This window comes from Gavialis gangeticus, unplaced genomic scaffold, assembly GCF_001723915.1.
Source record: "Gavialis gangeticus isolate Ggan-Ray unplaced genomic scaffold, GavGan_comp1, whole genome shotgun sequence".
Classification (NCBI taxonomy): Eukaryota; Metazoa; Chordata; order Crocodylia; family Gavialidae; genus Gavialis; species Gavialis gangeticus.
This window is the reverse complement of record NW_017729024.1, coordinates 89,555,944-89,569,402: the sequence shown is the minus strand read 5'-3', so window position 1 is coordinate 89,569,402 and position 13,459 is coordinate 89,555,944. Positions and strand designations below refer to the sequence as shown.

Below are 13,459 nucleotides of genomic sequence, written 5' to 3'. Positions count from 1 at the left end.
ATGGTAGGTTGCAGAGCTGCTAGGGACTCTGACACATCCTGGCCACAGGACCCTTGAGATTGGGGAACCCAGTCTTGAGTCCCTGTGAACTGGGACCTTTAAACTGCATGTGAGACTGACCAGAGTGATCCTAGGCTCCCCGTGCACTAGCAAGTAGTAATGGTGCACCTGGAATCTGATTCCAGAATTGTATGTCATGCCATGAATATATGGAATGGCAGCAGACATGATTGTTGGGATTGGAATTAAATCCCATCATGCCATTAAATAAGCATGTGTCAGTGACTGTAGTGCTCACCTAATTCAAACTGAACAATTAAAAAACAAAAAAAGTAGTAGCCAGTTTTTTGGAAGAAAAACTTAATCATTGTTGAAATTACCTTGGCCATATGTCACTTCCTAAGTGAATTTATTTTAGTTCTCTCAAATTTAATTCAAAGCTTAGCTCTTCAAGGTCAAATCTTTCCTAAAATGTACCTGACCTCTAAAAGTCTTTAAAAACTACTTTTTGCATAATTTGATTGTAGGGCTGAAATGGTATTTAGCATGTAAGTAATATGCCAGTCTGCTTTCTACAGTATAAGTGGTGCATCCCCATTTCTTGGAGAAACAAAACAAGAAACATTAGCAAATGTATCTGCTGTGAATTATGAATTTGAGGATGAATACTTCCGTAACACCAGCGATTTAGCTAAAGACTTTATAAGAAGACTTCTAGTCAAGGATCCAAAGTGAGTTTTTTTTTTCTTCCTGTTTTTACAGCTGTATCATGAACTAAACAATAGCTCAGTTTGCCTTCTATTTTGAGTGTTCGTTGGTTAAATATAGACTGTTAAGGCCAACACAGTAATAAGAATATTTGTCTTTCTTCCCACTAAAGAAAAAGAATGAATATTCAAGATAGTTTGCAGCACCCTTGGATAAAGGTTGGTGTGTAATACTTTCATTTCTCAGTTGTCTTTTTATCATCCTGTTATCCTATAGTTGTGTTTTTCAACTCTTAGTGAAAACTGAAAAGGGTGAATGATGTTCATATTTAATCAGTGTTCACAATGCTCCCTAAATAGAAAAATACTGCGTGCTGACTGTAGTTTTTGTTGAGGTATGTTGTCTTTTGGTGATAGTGATGGATAAGAATCCACTATTCAGATTATAATCATGCTCTGGCAAAAAGAATCTAGTACTTGAGAAGTCTTAGAACTTTTAAGTTCTATAGAAACTCAGTAAGAACATTAGAATAACATTTGTGTCACTAAATGCATGTGTTCTGGCTGGCAGAGCTGTTATAACTGATGACGATGTACAAGATTGTTTGGCTCTTAAAAAGTTGGTGGGGTTTGCAAAGTTGGAAGTGGTGGTGGTGCAGGGGATGCTCTTTAGTGGAAGTCCTTGAGATATGATTCTTTTTACAAAAGGTTCTCATCTCCTGCCTCTGGTATAGTACAGTTTTTGCAAGTGGAGTAACTAATTCAATTTAGTTAAACAAGTATAATATTGAAATGTGGACAGAACTGATCAGTTTTCTTCTACAGATAAAATTTAAATCTTCATATCCTTGCATGAGAGAAGTTCATCTTAAATCTGTCATCTTATACACCCTGATCTTCCAGACATCTCTCCCTCCTACCACCACTCCCCTAGTAAAATCCATTAACTCCTTTCCATCTTAGCCCACATACATTTTCCTGTTAAGCTAAAATCACCCATTATTATTCAGAGCCTTTCAAATCCCAGAAAATGCTATATCCTACACTAGGATTCAGTGTACTCAGCTGGTAACTGGCATTTAGTGTCAATTACTACAGAGGGATACAACATTTTGGGATAGGCTCCAGGGCTGTATACAAGTGATTTGAACTTGATGTGTTTTAAACTTTTTTTAGTAAAGTGAACGAGGATAAGTTGGTTATCCATCTGATTATAAGGAAGGAAGAACAAATCCTGGGCTGCATTTAAAATCAGCTAGAAAATCCTCACAACAAACAAGACTTTAGCTGATATAGTGAGATGTCAGAATTTGCTTGCTTGTGTGTTTTGTGCACTCTTGCTCACTCTCAGAAGTGATAGGTCAAGGATAAATAATGGTCCATCTCCTGTTTGATTTGTATCTGCTAATTTTTTAAATATTCAGCATTACTCTTATGAAATGACCTTTCTTTTAAATAGAGCAGTCAAGTATGACTGATCTTGTGGGCTGTGCATTACAGCCAAGATGATTGGCAATGAAGTAGTAAACTGCTTTAGTACTTAACCCTAGCAGCTGAATTGCCCATAATCAAGATCCCATTAGGATCTTCATAAGGGAGTCCATGAAATGCTGTATCTTGTTTGCAGTACAGTTTTTGTGAAGCCTGTGGAATAATTCAAAGTATCCTTTTGTGATTCTTTTCCTTTCAGCCTAAAGATACCCAACAAGCACTTAGTAGAAAAGCATCTGCAGTAAACATGGAGAAGTTCAAGAAGTTTGCAGCACGAAGAAAATGGAAAGTAAGTTATTCAGCAGGTGTTCATGATAATGATAAGTAATGGCATGGTCTTTTAAGGAAAAATGTTAGGAAAATATTGTTTTGTTTGCTTATTGTTCAGGTGATCTTTAAAATACGCTATGTATTAGTATATAGAAAATATATTTGTATTATCAAAATGCTTGCAGAACGGGAGAAGAGGAGATAAAAACCTCTTTTTATACAATTCAGCACAATTTCTCAATAAAGAATACGCACTTGTGCATGGACATACTGTTTTAATGGGTAACTTCAGTTATGAAGACTAAGAATAAAAGTGTGTTTACATATTAGAACCTGTTACCAAATTTAGTTATTTACAAAATGGCATAACAGCAAAAATGGTATAACTAGAGATGCATGCTGATAATTATTTAACAATAAATAAATTGGGAAGAAAATATCAAACAAGACAAATTTGAGGGAAATGCAGCATTTTGAACATTGCTCCAAACAGATTTAAGCATGTGCCTAATTTCTGGATGCAGAGTATGGGCATATGTAGGTACAGTCAAGGAAAATAACTTTGCCTTTTCACCATATATACTGAATTTACACTGAAACTAGAGAAGGAGGTAACATTCAAGGAAGAAACAGAATAATAATGAAAACAATTAAAAATTTATATTTGTTAGTAACCCGAATGTTCTTTTTAAAACATGCAGTAATTCCTGTCACAAGTATTTTTGTTTGATTTTCTTTTTCCCCTCACATATAGCCTTTCTCTTCTTATTTTTAAAAAGCAATCAGTACGGTTAATATCCCTGTGCCAAAGATTATCAAGATCCTTCTTGTCCAGAAGTAATATGAGTGTTGCTAGGAGCGATGATACTCTGGTAAGCTTATATTTTATTGTTAGTATGTGTTAAATGCTCTAGATTTAAGATCTTCTGAAGTGAAGCACACATGAACACTGAAATATTGTAAAATGTATATAGCAAGTAGTTTAATATGTGACAAGAAAAAGATTTGTAGATTAAGGCCAAAAGGGTCCATTAGCCTGAGCTCCTATATAATACAGGCAATAGAATTTTATTCACCAATTCCTACATTGAGCCCAGATACCAGTGGTTGATATTAAATTATTGTACCTTCCTAGTTTCATTTAAATTGTTAGCACTATTGTATTTGAAATAAACTTTGAACAAGTTGAATAAATCTTAACTGTTTATGGTGTTCATTTTTTAAAACCTAAATTTGAAGGAGTCCTTAGAAATAAAAGAAAATGTTAAGGTGCTTTTCTAGATGGTAAATATCACAGAAAAACAAGGAAGGGAATGGTAATGACTAGAGTTAGTTAACTAGGGAAGCTCTGGCATTGAGGCAGCATTCAGATAAACAGGGAAAAATGAGCTGAGACTTTAGAGGGGTAGCTCACTAAGGGGCTTAGAGCTGACAAGGTTTTATGACACTTTCACTAAAAAATGCAGGTTTGGATTGACTGAAATACTTTACTTGATTTTTCAGTAAATGGGTTTGTTCTTCCCTGCCCCTGCAATAATCCGGAAGTCTCGGTTTCTTTTGGCAGTATTTGGAACAAAGCAGAACTTTGAAATTTAAAAAACCCTAAAATATTTCAAACTGTACTTAAACATGGGGGGGAGACATGCATTTCATTTCACCCAAAAACTTTTTTTTATTTATTTTTATTTTATTGGGGTTTTTTATTTTGTGTTTTTTTTAAACTGCCAAATTCATTATTCACTCAGCTGTCTTTGGGCTCACCCCAGCAAAGACTCGCAGGTTTCCATGGCACACTGAACTTACTAAAAAGCACATGGCAGAGAAGATCCTTGGGTCTCTGTGGCAAGGAGGAAACCTCAAAAATCTGTATAGAAACTGTCTCATGCTAAAATAGTTGTAGAATAGCCCTTACATTATGTTGCATCTAGTTGAAAAACGTATGAGGCGCTTTGCCTGATGTTTGAGGGTTAGGCCAGCTGCCAGTTGGCAAAAAGAATCTTATTTATGCATGTGTTGTTGGAGTAGCGGTCGTACTGTGCTACTGTCAAGAAGCCCCCATGGCAGCTAGCGCCATTATCGGCCAGTGGTTCCCAACCTCGTTAGTCTTGAGGCACCCCTCAAAAAATATTAGCTTGTTGTTTTCAGTTGTGTTTTTTTACTACAGAAAAATAATAGAATAGTCTTTCTGTTGCAAAATGCAGAAAGGCCACAACAGGTCAGAATGTTTTTAATGCTGTGGGTTCCTATTTTAAATCTTGTTTATCTTGCAAATCACATTTGCACTTTTAACAATGCTAACATTGTGCCCTGTGGCACTCTTGAAATATCTCAAGGTATCCCAAGATGCTATGGCACCCTGGTTGCCAACCACTGTGCCAGGCACTGCAAAGTGAGGGATAATTCACTGAAGTCACACTAGAAGTGAGTAATTTCTTGTGCCATCTTAGTCTTGGCTACTGTCAAAGAGAGGATGCTAGACTACATAGGCCATCATGGTAGTTGCAGATCTTGTTATTTTGGGTCAGGTTCAGTCTCCCAGTGGTTTACAAAAGGAAACTGTCACCAACCCTGCCACTTTCTAAAATGTCAGAGGCACTTTGCATTGCATTCAAAAGTCATTCCCAAAGATCCTCTTGTGGCATGTACAACTCCATTAAAATCAGTGAAATTCTGTAAGTTCTAAGTCCAAGAGAGTTCTTCAGATCGCCTAATCCAGGGGTTAGCAAACTCTGACCTGCAAACTAGATCCAGCCCACAGGTCTGGTCTGATCCACAGCAGAGTCCCCTGCAGCCAGTGGGAGGGTCACATCTCAGTAGCCCCAGTTGCCTTGTCAGATTTATGCTTCCACTTCCTCAGAGTGGAGGGAAGATGCTGCTGCTGCAGTGGGCAAGAAGAGATGCCTATGAGGCCAGTAGCCAAGGGGTTAATGCAACCCCCTTACTGCAGCTGCCGTCTTTCTCCCCACCAGATTTACTGTTGCCAATCACTGCTGGCAACAGAAATGAATAGTTTTCCAGTGAGGGGTGCTGAGCAGTAGCAGCTGCAGGAGGGGAGAGTGCTAAGGACCCTACACCCAGCAGCTTCTGCATTAGAAATCTGTAGATACTACCAGAGCATTTACTGTATATGGAGACTTGCCCCAGACTCCTTTCCAAGAATCTTCTGTCTTCTCTCATGTCCTGTGCTGTGCATGGTTAACTCCTGTACCCCACATTTAAAAGTAGTTGCGTTTTGGTTGGGCACAGGAGGGCTGAGGATTTTCAGGGTGATAGATGCTATTCCAAGACAGTAAAAATTAACACTTATGACACCCTAATACAGTGTATTTAAAAAACCTGATTCATCACTATAGCAACTGCTTTTGTCCTCCTGCCCCCTCCCTCACTCAACCCAGATCACTGCCTTTAACCTTTATCAGTCAGAACAGCAGAATAATTCAGAAAATGCTAACTTCTATTTGTATACACATTTTTAGTTGGCAGCATTGAGATAAACAAGCTGCAGACACGACAGCACTCTTAATGAAGGTACAGAAAAATCTCTGTGTATAGTCTTTGAATATGGCAAGGGCACTTTTAAAGACATAAGCACCCATCATGTACCCTCTAAGAAAAGTTGAGCACTCTTAACTCTCACTGACCTTGCAGGATTGGATCTAGAAGGTACATTAGATGCTGCCAAACAAACCCCCTTTCAGCTTAAGTAGATGTATTGTCTTCTGAGTTAAGCCATTAGGAACTACATAAGTTTGTAACTGCAGAAGCTTTCTCATTTTTGCTTGCTCTTCATGTGTTAGGAAATACCCTGTCATCAGCAAAAGCCTTCATTGTTTAATATAACTTGAACTGAGTAAACTTCTTTTTGTGAGGTACTAATGGGATCTAGCGTTAAAAATTCTGCAGAGCTTCCTTTTTTTAAATCCATTTCATCCTTCCTGTGCCCCTCCTGTACAATCCATGTTCTTGTTGCACTTTTCCTTTTTTCTTATCTTTCTACTTCCACATTCTTTGTTTTCTCAACCCTTTGTTGTATCACAGCACTTTTTAACACTGAATCAATGTTTTCAGCTCTGTTGCACCAGTGCTGTAGCTAAGAAAAGAATTGTAGCTTTGGGCAGCTAATGCACTCAGGTTGCCCAATTTTTGTGGTTTTCCAATGGTGATTTGTTGATGAGGAACGCAGAGCATCCCTCAGAAACACAGTATTTTTCACCTTCAGTCTTTAACTGATGATTAGTTCCTCTCTTTCAAGTTGCTGTCACAAACCATTTTATTTCATGCAACTCCCAGCTGGTAGTTTGAAAACTGAGTAAGGAAACATATGGTAGGATGGGAAGACCTCTGGGATCTCATGCAGTCCATCCTTTTTCATGTCCTTGTGACAAGGTATTTAGCAAAATTCACAGATTTGCTGGAATCTGGCAGTCCATGCTGTGGGCGCTTCTGCTTCAGTCTCAGACTTGCAACCTCTGGGCTGTCAAACATGAGACTTAGCGCCCACAACACCCCAGCCCCCTGTCATGCAGTGAATGCATTCAGAGATGGAAAAAATACATACTTTAAAAAAACAAAGGGGTGGGGGAGGATCACTTTCCATTTGGTGCACCTGCATTTTTAGCAGTTGTCCCAACTTCCAGGCTTTTAGTTCAATGGGTTTATAAAGTTTAGAAATTTTACTCTCTTCCCTTCCTCTCCCCTTTTTATTCTGACAGGTACTTGGAGAGTGCAGTGATTTCTTTTCTTTTTACATTTTATGCTTTTTTTTTTCTTTCCTTGCTAATTATCAGGATGAGGAGGATTCATTTGTAATGAAAGCCATTATACATGCCATCAATGATGATAATGTTCCTGGGCTGCAGCATCTTCTGGGATCTCTGGCCAATTATGATGTCAATCAGCCCAACAAGGTAAGGAGTAGGTCTCTGCTGAGGATAGGGAGATTCAGCTTTCTGCTTCTTATGTAGAAGGAGGTGGCCATAACATAAAATGTTAACATTTGAAAAGTGGACAAATGTCTTGCAAGCTACTTTGAATCTTTTTAAAGAATATTATGTTCATTGTTGGGTTTTTTTATTTTGATTTTTTTTTTTTTCTCAAACTGCTTATGGAGACTAAAGTATTTTGGCCTTGGAAATGCAAATGAATATTATTGTTTCAGAGGCTCAGAACATAAATGAAAAAATCCCTACAATTTACAAGTAATATTTTTGCGAGTGCATTAAATTATGATGGAAACTTTGGAGGCAAAATTGGTTCAGGAAGAGGAGCTTTAATTTAGTTGGCTTTTTCAAAACTGAAAATTTATTCAGCAGTGTCTGAAATTAACGCTCATGCCTCATTGGCAAAGCCTGCAGGTATGTGTCAGCTAGTGCACAGGCTCATTTTTGCCTTATACATGGAGATCTTGGCCAGCACACGTTCTACAGGTAGAGAAAAGGGACAGTTAACATTCCTTTGGGGGGTATGGTAGGCCATCTCTCATTATTATTGTATATGTTGAAGTGAAAAAAGTGTTTGGAAGAGAAGGGGTTTTTTTAGTTAGGATCACATTGGGTTAAAAAACAGGAGTCAAATGGCCAAGGTGAAATCTAAATGCTAAGGCATATCAAACTGGTAAGGGACAAAATTAAACATGATTTAATTTAAATTAAAACAAAAATATACAATGCAAAAAATGTTAACAAGCATCTAATGAAATAGCAATCCAATATGTTTACAGTTGCTATCCTGGCTATGTGTTGTTCTAGGAATCGGCACTTATTTTTGCCGTGAGTTATTAGGGCAGGTGAAGATACCTGAATATAGAATATTCCCTTTGAATCATCCTCTGGGCATCACTTTTCCTTTGAACAGCCTTTTACAAATTGAGCCCATAGGGATAATTGACTTGCAGAATTTTGCTTTGTAAGACTATTAAAAAAGTGAAAATCTCATAGCTACAGAGAAGAGGAAAAAGCATGGCTCACATAATATTAAATGAACAGCAAAATGTCTTCAGAGATCGTTGTTTAGTTGTTGTTTTTTTTAAATAGAGGAGGCAAAATGGCCTAGATAGCACGAGGAAGACATGGCAGACTTTTCTGAAGTGACCTTGGACACGCAGTTTCCTATTCCAGGCCTCCATTTTCCCCTCAGTAAAATGAAGTGATATTTATCATCTTTGTAAATCATTTCAAGATCAACTTGCAAACTGGGTATTTATTGTTTCATCACCAAAGTATCTTGAATATTTCTAGCTATCAGAGTGTGGTGCTTGTGAATGATTGAGTTATGCAAATCTTCAAACAGGATAGCTAGGGAGACAGCAGCAATTTAAGTTGCTGAGGTCAGCACCTAAAAAACGCCCCCGGCAGGACCCAAATGCATTTGAAAAATAAGACTACACTTATTTTTACATCCATAAATATGGATCTAGAACCTAATTTTAGAATTCCTGATTTGAAAAGTGTGGTCCATTTCTGCAGGCTATTGCCTGATTTATCTAAATGCAACACTCAGTACGAGGGAGGATCGATGTGCAACAAGGTTCTTTGGACTGAAATAGTGTTCATTTTGCTGTGTGTGTCAAGTACTCTTTTGAAACTCATAAGTCAGAACTGCTCTGTCAGTTTTTCACTATTAAATCTGTCAGAAATAAGAGATATTTTTGTCTTCAATATTTTATTTCCAGCATGGGACACCGCCATTGCTAATTGCTGCTGGCTGTGGAAACATTCAAATGCTTCAGTTACTCATAAAGCGTGGATCCCGTATTGAGGTCCACGATAAGGTTGGGATTTTTTTGTTGTGTCTAATTATTTTAGTATTCTATAGTCTCATTACATTTTAACAGGATGCACAGGTCAGTCATTCAGAAAGTTCACACTTCTGAGCAGATAAAGGGAAAAATACATTTTTCTAGCTCTTATTTAATGACTTTCCCATGGTAGTAATGGTAGTTCTCTTATGCTGAGGCTTTAACTTGCTATATTACTATACTCTATTATTATATTATTTCAAAGCTCTTAATCTTTAAGAGGCTGTTTCTTCTTCTTTTAGATATTGCCTTTTCTAGGTTAGGGTTTCAAAACTATCCTAAGAACACAGTGCCTAACTTTGTTGAATAGATTGCTACAGAAAGATAAATTACATTTTGTTTGAGCTGTCACCAATTGAAACCCAGAGGCTCAACTGGGGATTTGTTAAAGCACTGTGATGACTTTCACTCAAATAACTTGTATTGCCTGAACTGTTACCTACTTAAATTACTAACACTTGATTTTTGCCTTTCCTATTGACTAAGTCACTATTGTTTTTCTTTGTGTACATATTCATATATGTAGTAAAAATCCTCAAGTATGGCAGTATGCTTATTTTACTTTTATAATAAAATATTTTGGACAGGCTGGATCTAATGCTATATATTGGGCTTCTCGACATGGTCATGTAGAAACTCTGAAATTTCTCCATGAGAAAAAATGTCCTTTGGATGTTAAAGATAAGGTAAGAACAAAGTTCTTCTCATTTGCAACTGTAGGGAAACAGATATTACCATGGTAGTAGATTTCACCTATGTCATGAATGAAATGTTATCTATTTATCAGTTAACACATAGGCTTCTCATAAATAGCCTAGTACTGCTTTCCTTTTAAGTAAGAAAATAAATAAAACATGCCTATGAGTGAAAAGTGTATGTACTTTTCATCCACCTTAATTAAAGTATTTTAGTTTGTCATAAGGAACAAATTTCTTACTGATGCCCAGGATATGTATTTTTTAAGTTGCTAGCTAAAGTCCTAATATAATGCAACTTTGTACAAGCTCTCAAGCAAATTTTCTCTCAGATAGGTCTAGCCTACCGAGGCTAGCCTGATTTATTGAAGATGCTAATTCATTAATGACATTTTATGCTAAGATTTAGCAGTTCATCAGTCTACAGATAATTGAACATACAGAACAATCCAGAGGGTAAAAAACTATACAAGTCCTCAAAACCACCTTTTCAAATTCCTTGGCTTGGGGGAAGATCAGCTGTAGGGCCTGTTAGATGGGATGACAGTGGAGAGAAGTAGATTCCAGAGGAGGAGGACTTTTGCAGAAAATCCGTCAGCCACTCCTTATTTAAAGCAAGGCAGCTACATCCCAGGAGTTACCACTCTCTGCAACTGTGGCTTTATGGCATGGAAAGTAATATGTAACACTTTTAAATACCAAAACTATTGCCCCAAGTTCTACCGGAAACTTGCAGCAAAGCACCCAAACCAGGTGTTTGGGTACTTGAGTGAGGCACATGAAAAAAGCCCTGAATGTGCTTCTTCTATAATTTCAGTCTGGAGAGACGGCTCTCCATGTGGCAGCTCGTTATGGTCATGTAGATGTGGTTCAGTATCTCTGCAGTATTGGATCCAACCCAGACTTTCAAGACAAGGTAGGTAATAATCAGTTTTTCATCCTCCTTCAGAAACTTAAACCCAAGAGTCCTCATGTTGAATTTTTTACCTGGGAGCCTTCTGGCATGTTTGAAATAGAAAGATTGGAATTTAAGTTTTTTGAATTTCTTACCTCGTAATAAATGCAGGCTGTTTAAAAAAAAAATGCATGGCTGAGCAAGTCAAGTTATCTTCATGCTTGAAGAGTACAAGGTACCTTGGACTGTTTCCCAAGCAAAGTGATAGAGAGAAGAGCATATCCTGCCATAAAGTGGTGTAGGGTATGGCTCACTGTCCCCCACCTCTCTCATTTAGCCAATACCTGTAATCCCTCTTATATTGTCTTTGGAGTAAATCTTTTCAAAACTACCTTAAATGGATAAAAATGAAATTAAAATTACTGAACTCAGGTGTTTTTAAAGAAAAATAAGGTCCATGATGTTTCAGCTATTGACCAACGTCCACTGTGAGAAAACAAAAAAGCCAATATTTCATCCAGCAAATCTTAAGTCTCGCTGTGTCTCAATCCTTAGAAGTTTTTTCCTCCTCCAGACTTCTGGAAGTCTGTCAGAGTACCATTCGCACAACAACAATTTGGAGCTATCATAGACATGCCAAGGATAGAAGGTTGAAGTGGCATGAAAACCACTTCTCATGGTTTACCCCTTTTCCTCTTATTGTGGAAAACTTACGTCCCCAGATCCAGCCCATGAGGCCATTCTATCCGGCCCGCAAACCCCTTAAAAAATTTTAGAAAATTAATATTTATCTGTCTTTGGTTCCTGTCAAAAATGACAAGATCCAGAGGCAGTAGGACCCAGGGGAAGCCCGATGGGCTCCTGTAACAGCAGGGCCCAGGCTGGCAGCGGGGGCAGGTTACAAGCTGGTGCTGAGCGTGGAAAAAGTGGCCCCGCCCCCACCCTGTGGCCAGTGGGCTGCGCAGCAGCCCATGTAGAGCTGCCTGTGCCTGCTCAGGACAGCCCCACGCAGGCTGCAAGCGGCTGCACCAGGGAGTGTGGGCTACCGGGGGGTGGCGGGGGCACTCTTTCCTGCACTCAGCTCCAGCTCCTTCCCTGCCAGCGAACAGGGGGTCAGGGCTGCACGCTGCCCCCAACCTGTACCATGGGGCTGGGGGGCACTGGGAGTGAGCGGGTGCATGGGGCCCACACCGGTGTCCCAGGGCCAATGCCGGCAGGGCCCAGAGCAGGGCAGCAGGAGCACAGGGGTCCTGGGTGGCAGGGGCTCTGGAGCCAGGTCAGCTTCCTGCTCTCCCTGCTGGTGCAGCCCAACCCAGCTCCACAGACCCCTGCCAGCCTGCACCCCACTCTGGGCCCCACTGGCACTGGCCCTGAGACGTTGGCCCCAAGACATTGGGAAATTGGTCCCAAGGTGGTGACCAGGGGGCGGGGCCCCTGTAAAGGGGCTGGGCTACCCATGTGGCCCTCGATAGCTTGGCAAAACTGAGTAAGCAGCCCTCCGCCTGAAATAATTGCCTGCCTCTGCTAGTATGAGCTACAAAGTATCTGGTAGGTTCAAGGGAGAAGTTATATGTATGGTCTCATTGCCCTGGTGACTCCCTTCTACTTTTTCACCTTTTTCTTGCTGTTGATTTTTATAACCCAGTGTTGGTCAACTCATTCAGCCCCAGTGCCCAGATCCAGAACGTGGAATCAGTCCACAACCCTGATCTGGCACAGAGAGCCATGTCATCTGGGCCATGGGGCTCCCCAAAAGTCTGGAAATTCTGGGAGTCATGGCAGGTAACGCTGCTGCTGCTGCTATACTGCTAAATTTCTGGACCCATGAGAAGCCCTGTGGGCTGAATGCCATGCCTCCATGGGCTGTTATAATCCCCATTATAGTCCATTGCACTTATTAAAATATTTTACAAAAAGATACTATTCTGTTTCAAAGAAAGCTTAATGAAGCCTCATGGCATTGTTATAAAAGCACAGGATACACTTTAAGGCTGCTTGCAGATGTTTAAAAAAAAAAAAGAAGAAAAAAAATGCACTTTACCAGAAGAAGCAGCATGTTACTTCAGCTGGGCTCTCCAGCATCTGTATAGATCATGTGCTTCAGCAGGGCTTTTTGGCACTTTTATATATTAGCTTATTCAATCAGCTGTTAGATAAAAGTGCCACTAAAGCACCTGATCTATACAGATGTCTGGCAAGCTGGGTCCAAGTAACGTGCTGCCTGTTCTGAGCATGCGCTAGGCTTGGCGTGGGATTGCACAGAGTTCAAAGTAAAAGCACTGTTCTTGTTGTTGGGTTTTGTTTCTTTGTTTGTTTTTAACATCTGCAAGCAGGCTATCTGTTCAAGAAACTCAGGCTATTAAGTCTAGGGGTGTGTGAAACGGGCCATATTCGATTTGGATTTGGCCCGAATCGGGGACAGCGATTCAGTTCATTAATTCGGATCACTGTCCTGATTCAATTCAGCTGAATCTGAATCTGAAGATTTGATGCTGATTCAGAGAATCAGCAATTCAGCCACAGACATGGCTTTAAATGTGTTTTTTACATGCCTTGAGGTACCAGGCATGGCTTGTGAATGCTGTGACCGTGTGGCGGATGGAAC

General features: G+C 39.5%; 1 protein-coding gene across 2 annotated transcripts in view; it reads left to right on the top strand.

The window, feature by feature from the left end:
• DAPK1 (death associated protein kinase 1) overlaps positions 1 to 13,459 on the top strand; it is a 225,402-nt gene that overhangs the window by 153,012 nt on the left and 58,931 nt on the right. For both annotated transcript variants that reach the window (XM_019517361.1, XM_019517360.1), the window contains exons 7-14: positions 579 to 731; positions 881 to 926; positions 2,398 to 2,487; positions 3,248 to 3,340; positions 7,256 to 7,375; positions 9,139 to 9,237; positions 9,852 to 9,950; positions 10,777 to 10,875. In XM_019517361.1, coding sequence (XP_019372906.1) covers positions 579 to 731; positions 881 to 926; positions 2,398 to 2,487; positions 3,248 to 3,340; positions 7,256 to 7,375; positions 9,139 to 9,237; positions 9,852 to 9,950; positions 10,777 to 10,875 — 799 coding nt within the window. The remainder of the gene's footprint in view (positions 1 to 578; positions 732 to 880; positions 927 to 2,397; positions 2,488 to 3,247; positions 3,341 to 7,255; positions 7,376 to 9,138; positions 9,238 to 9,851; positions 9,951 to 10,776; positions 10,876 to 13,459) is intronic.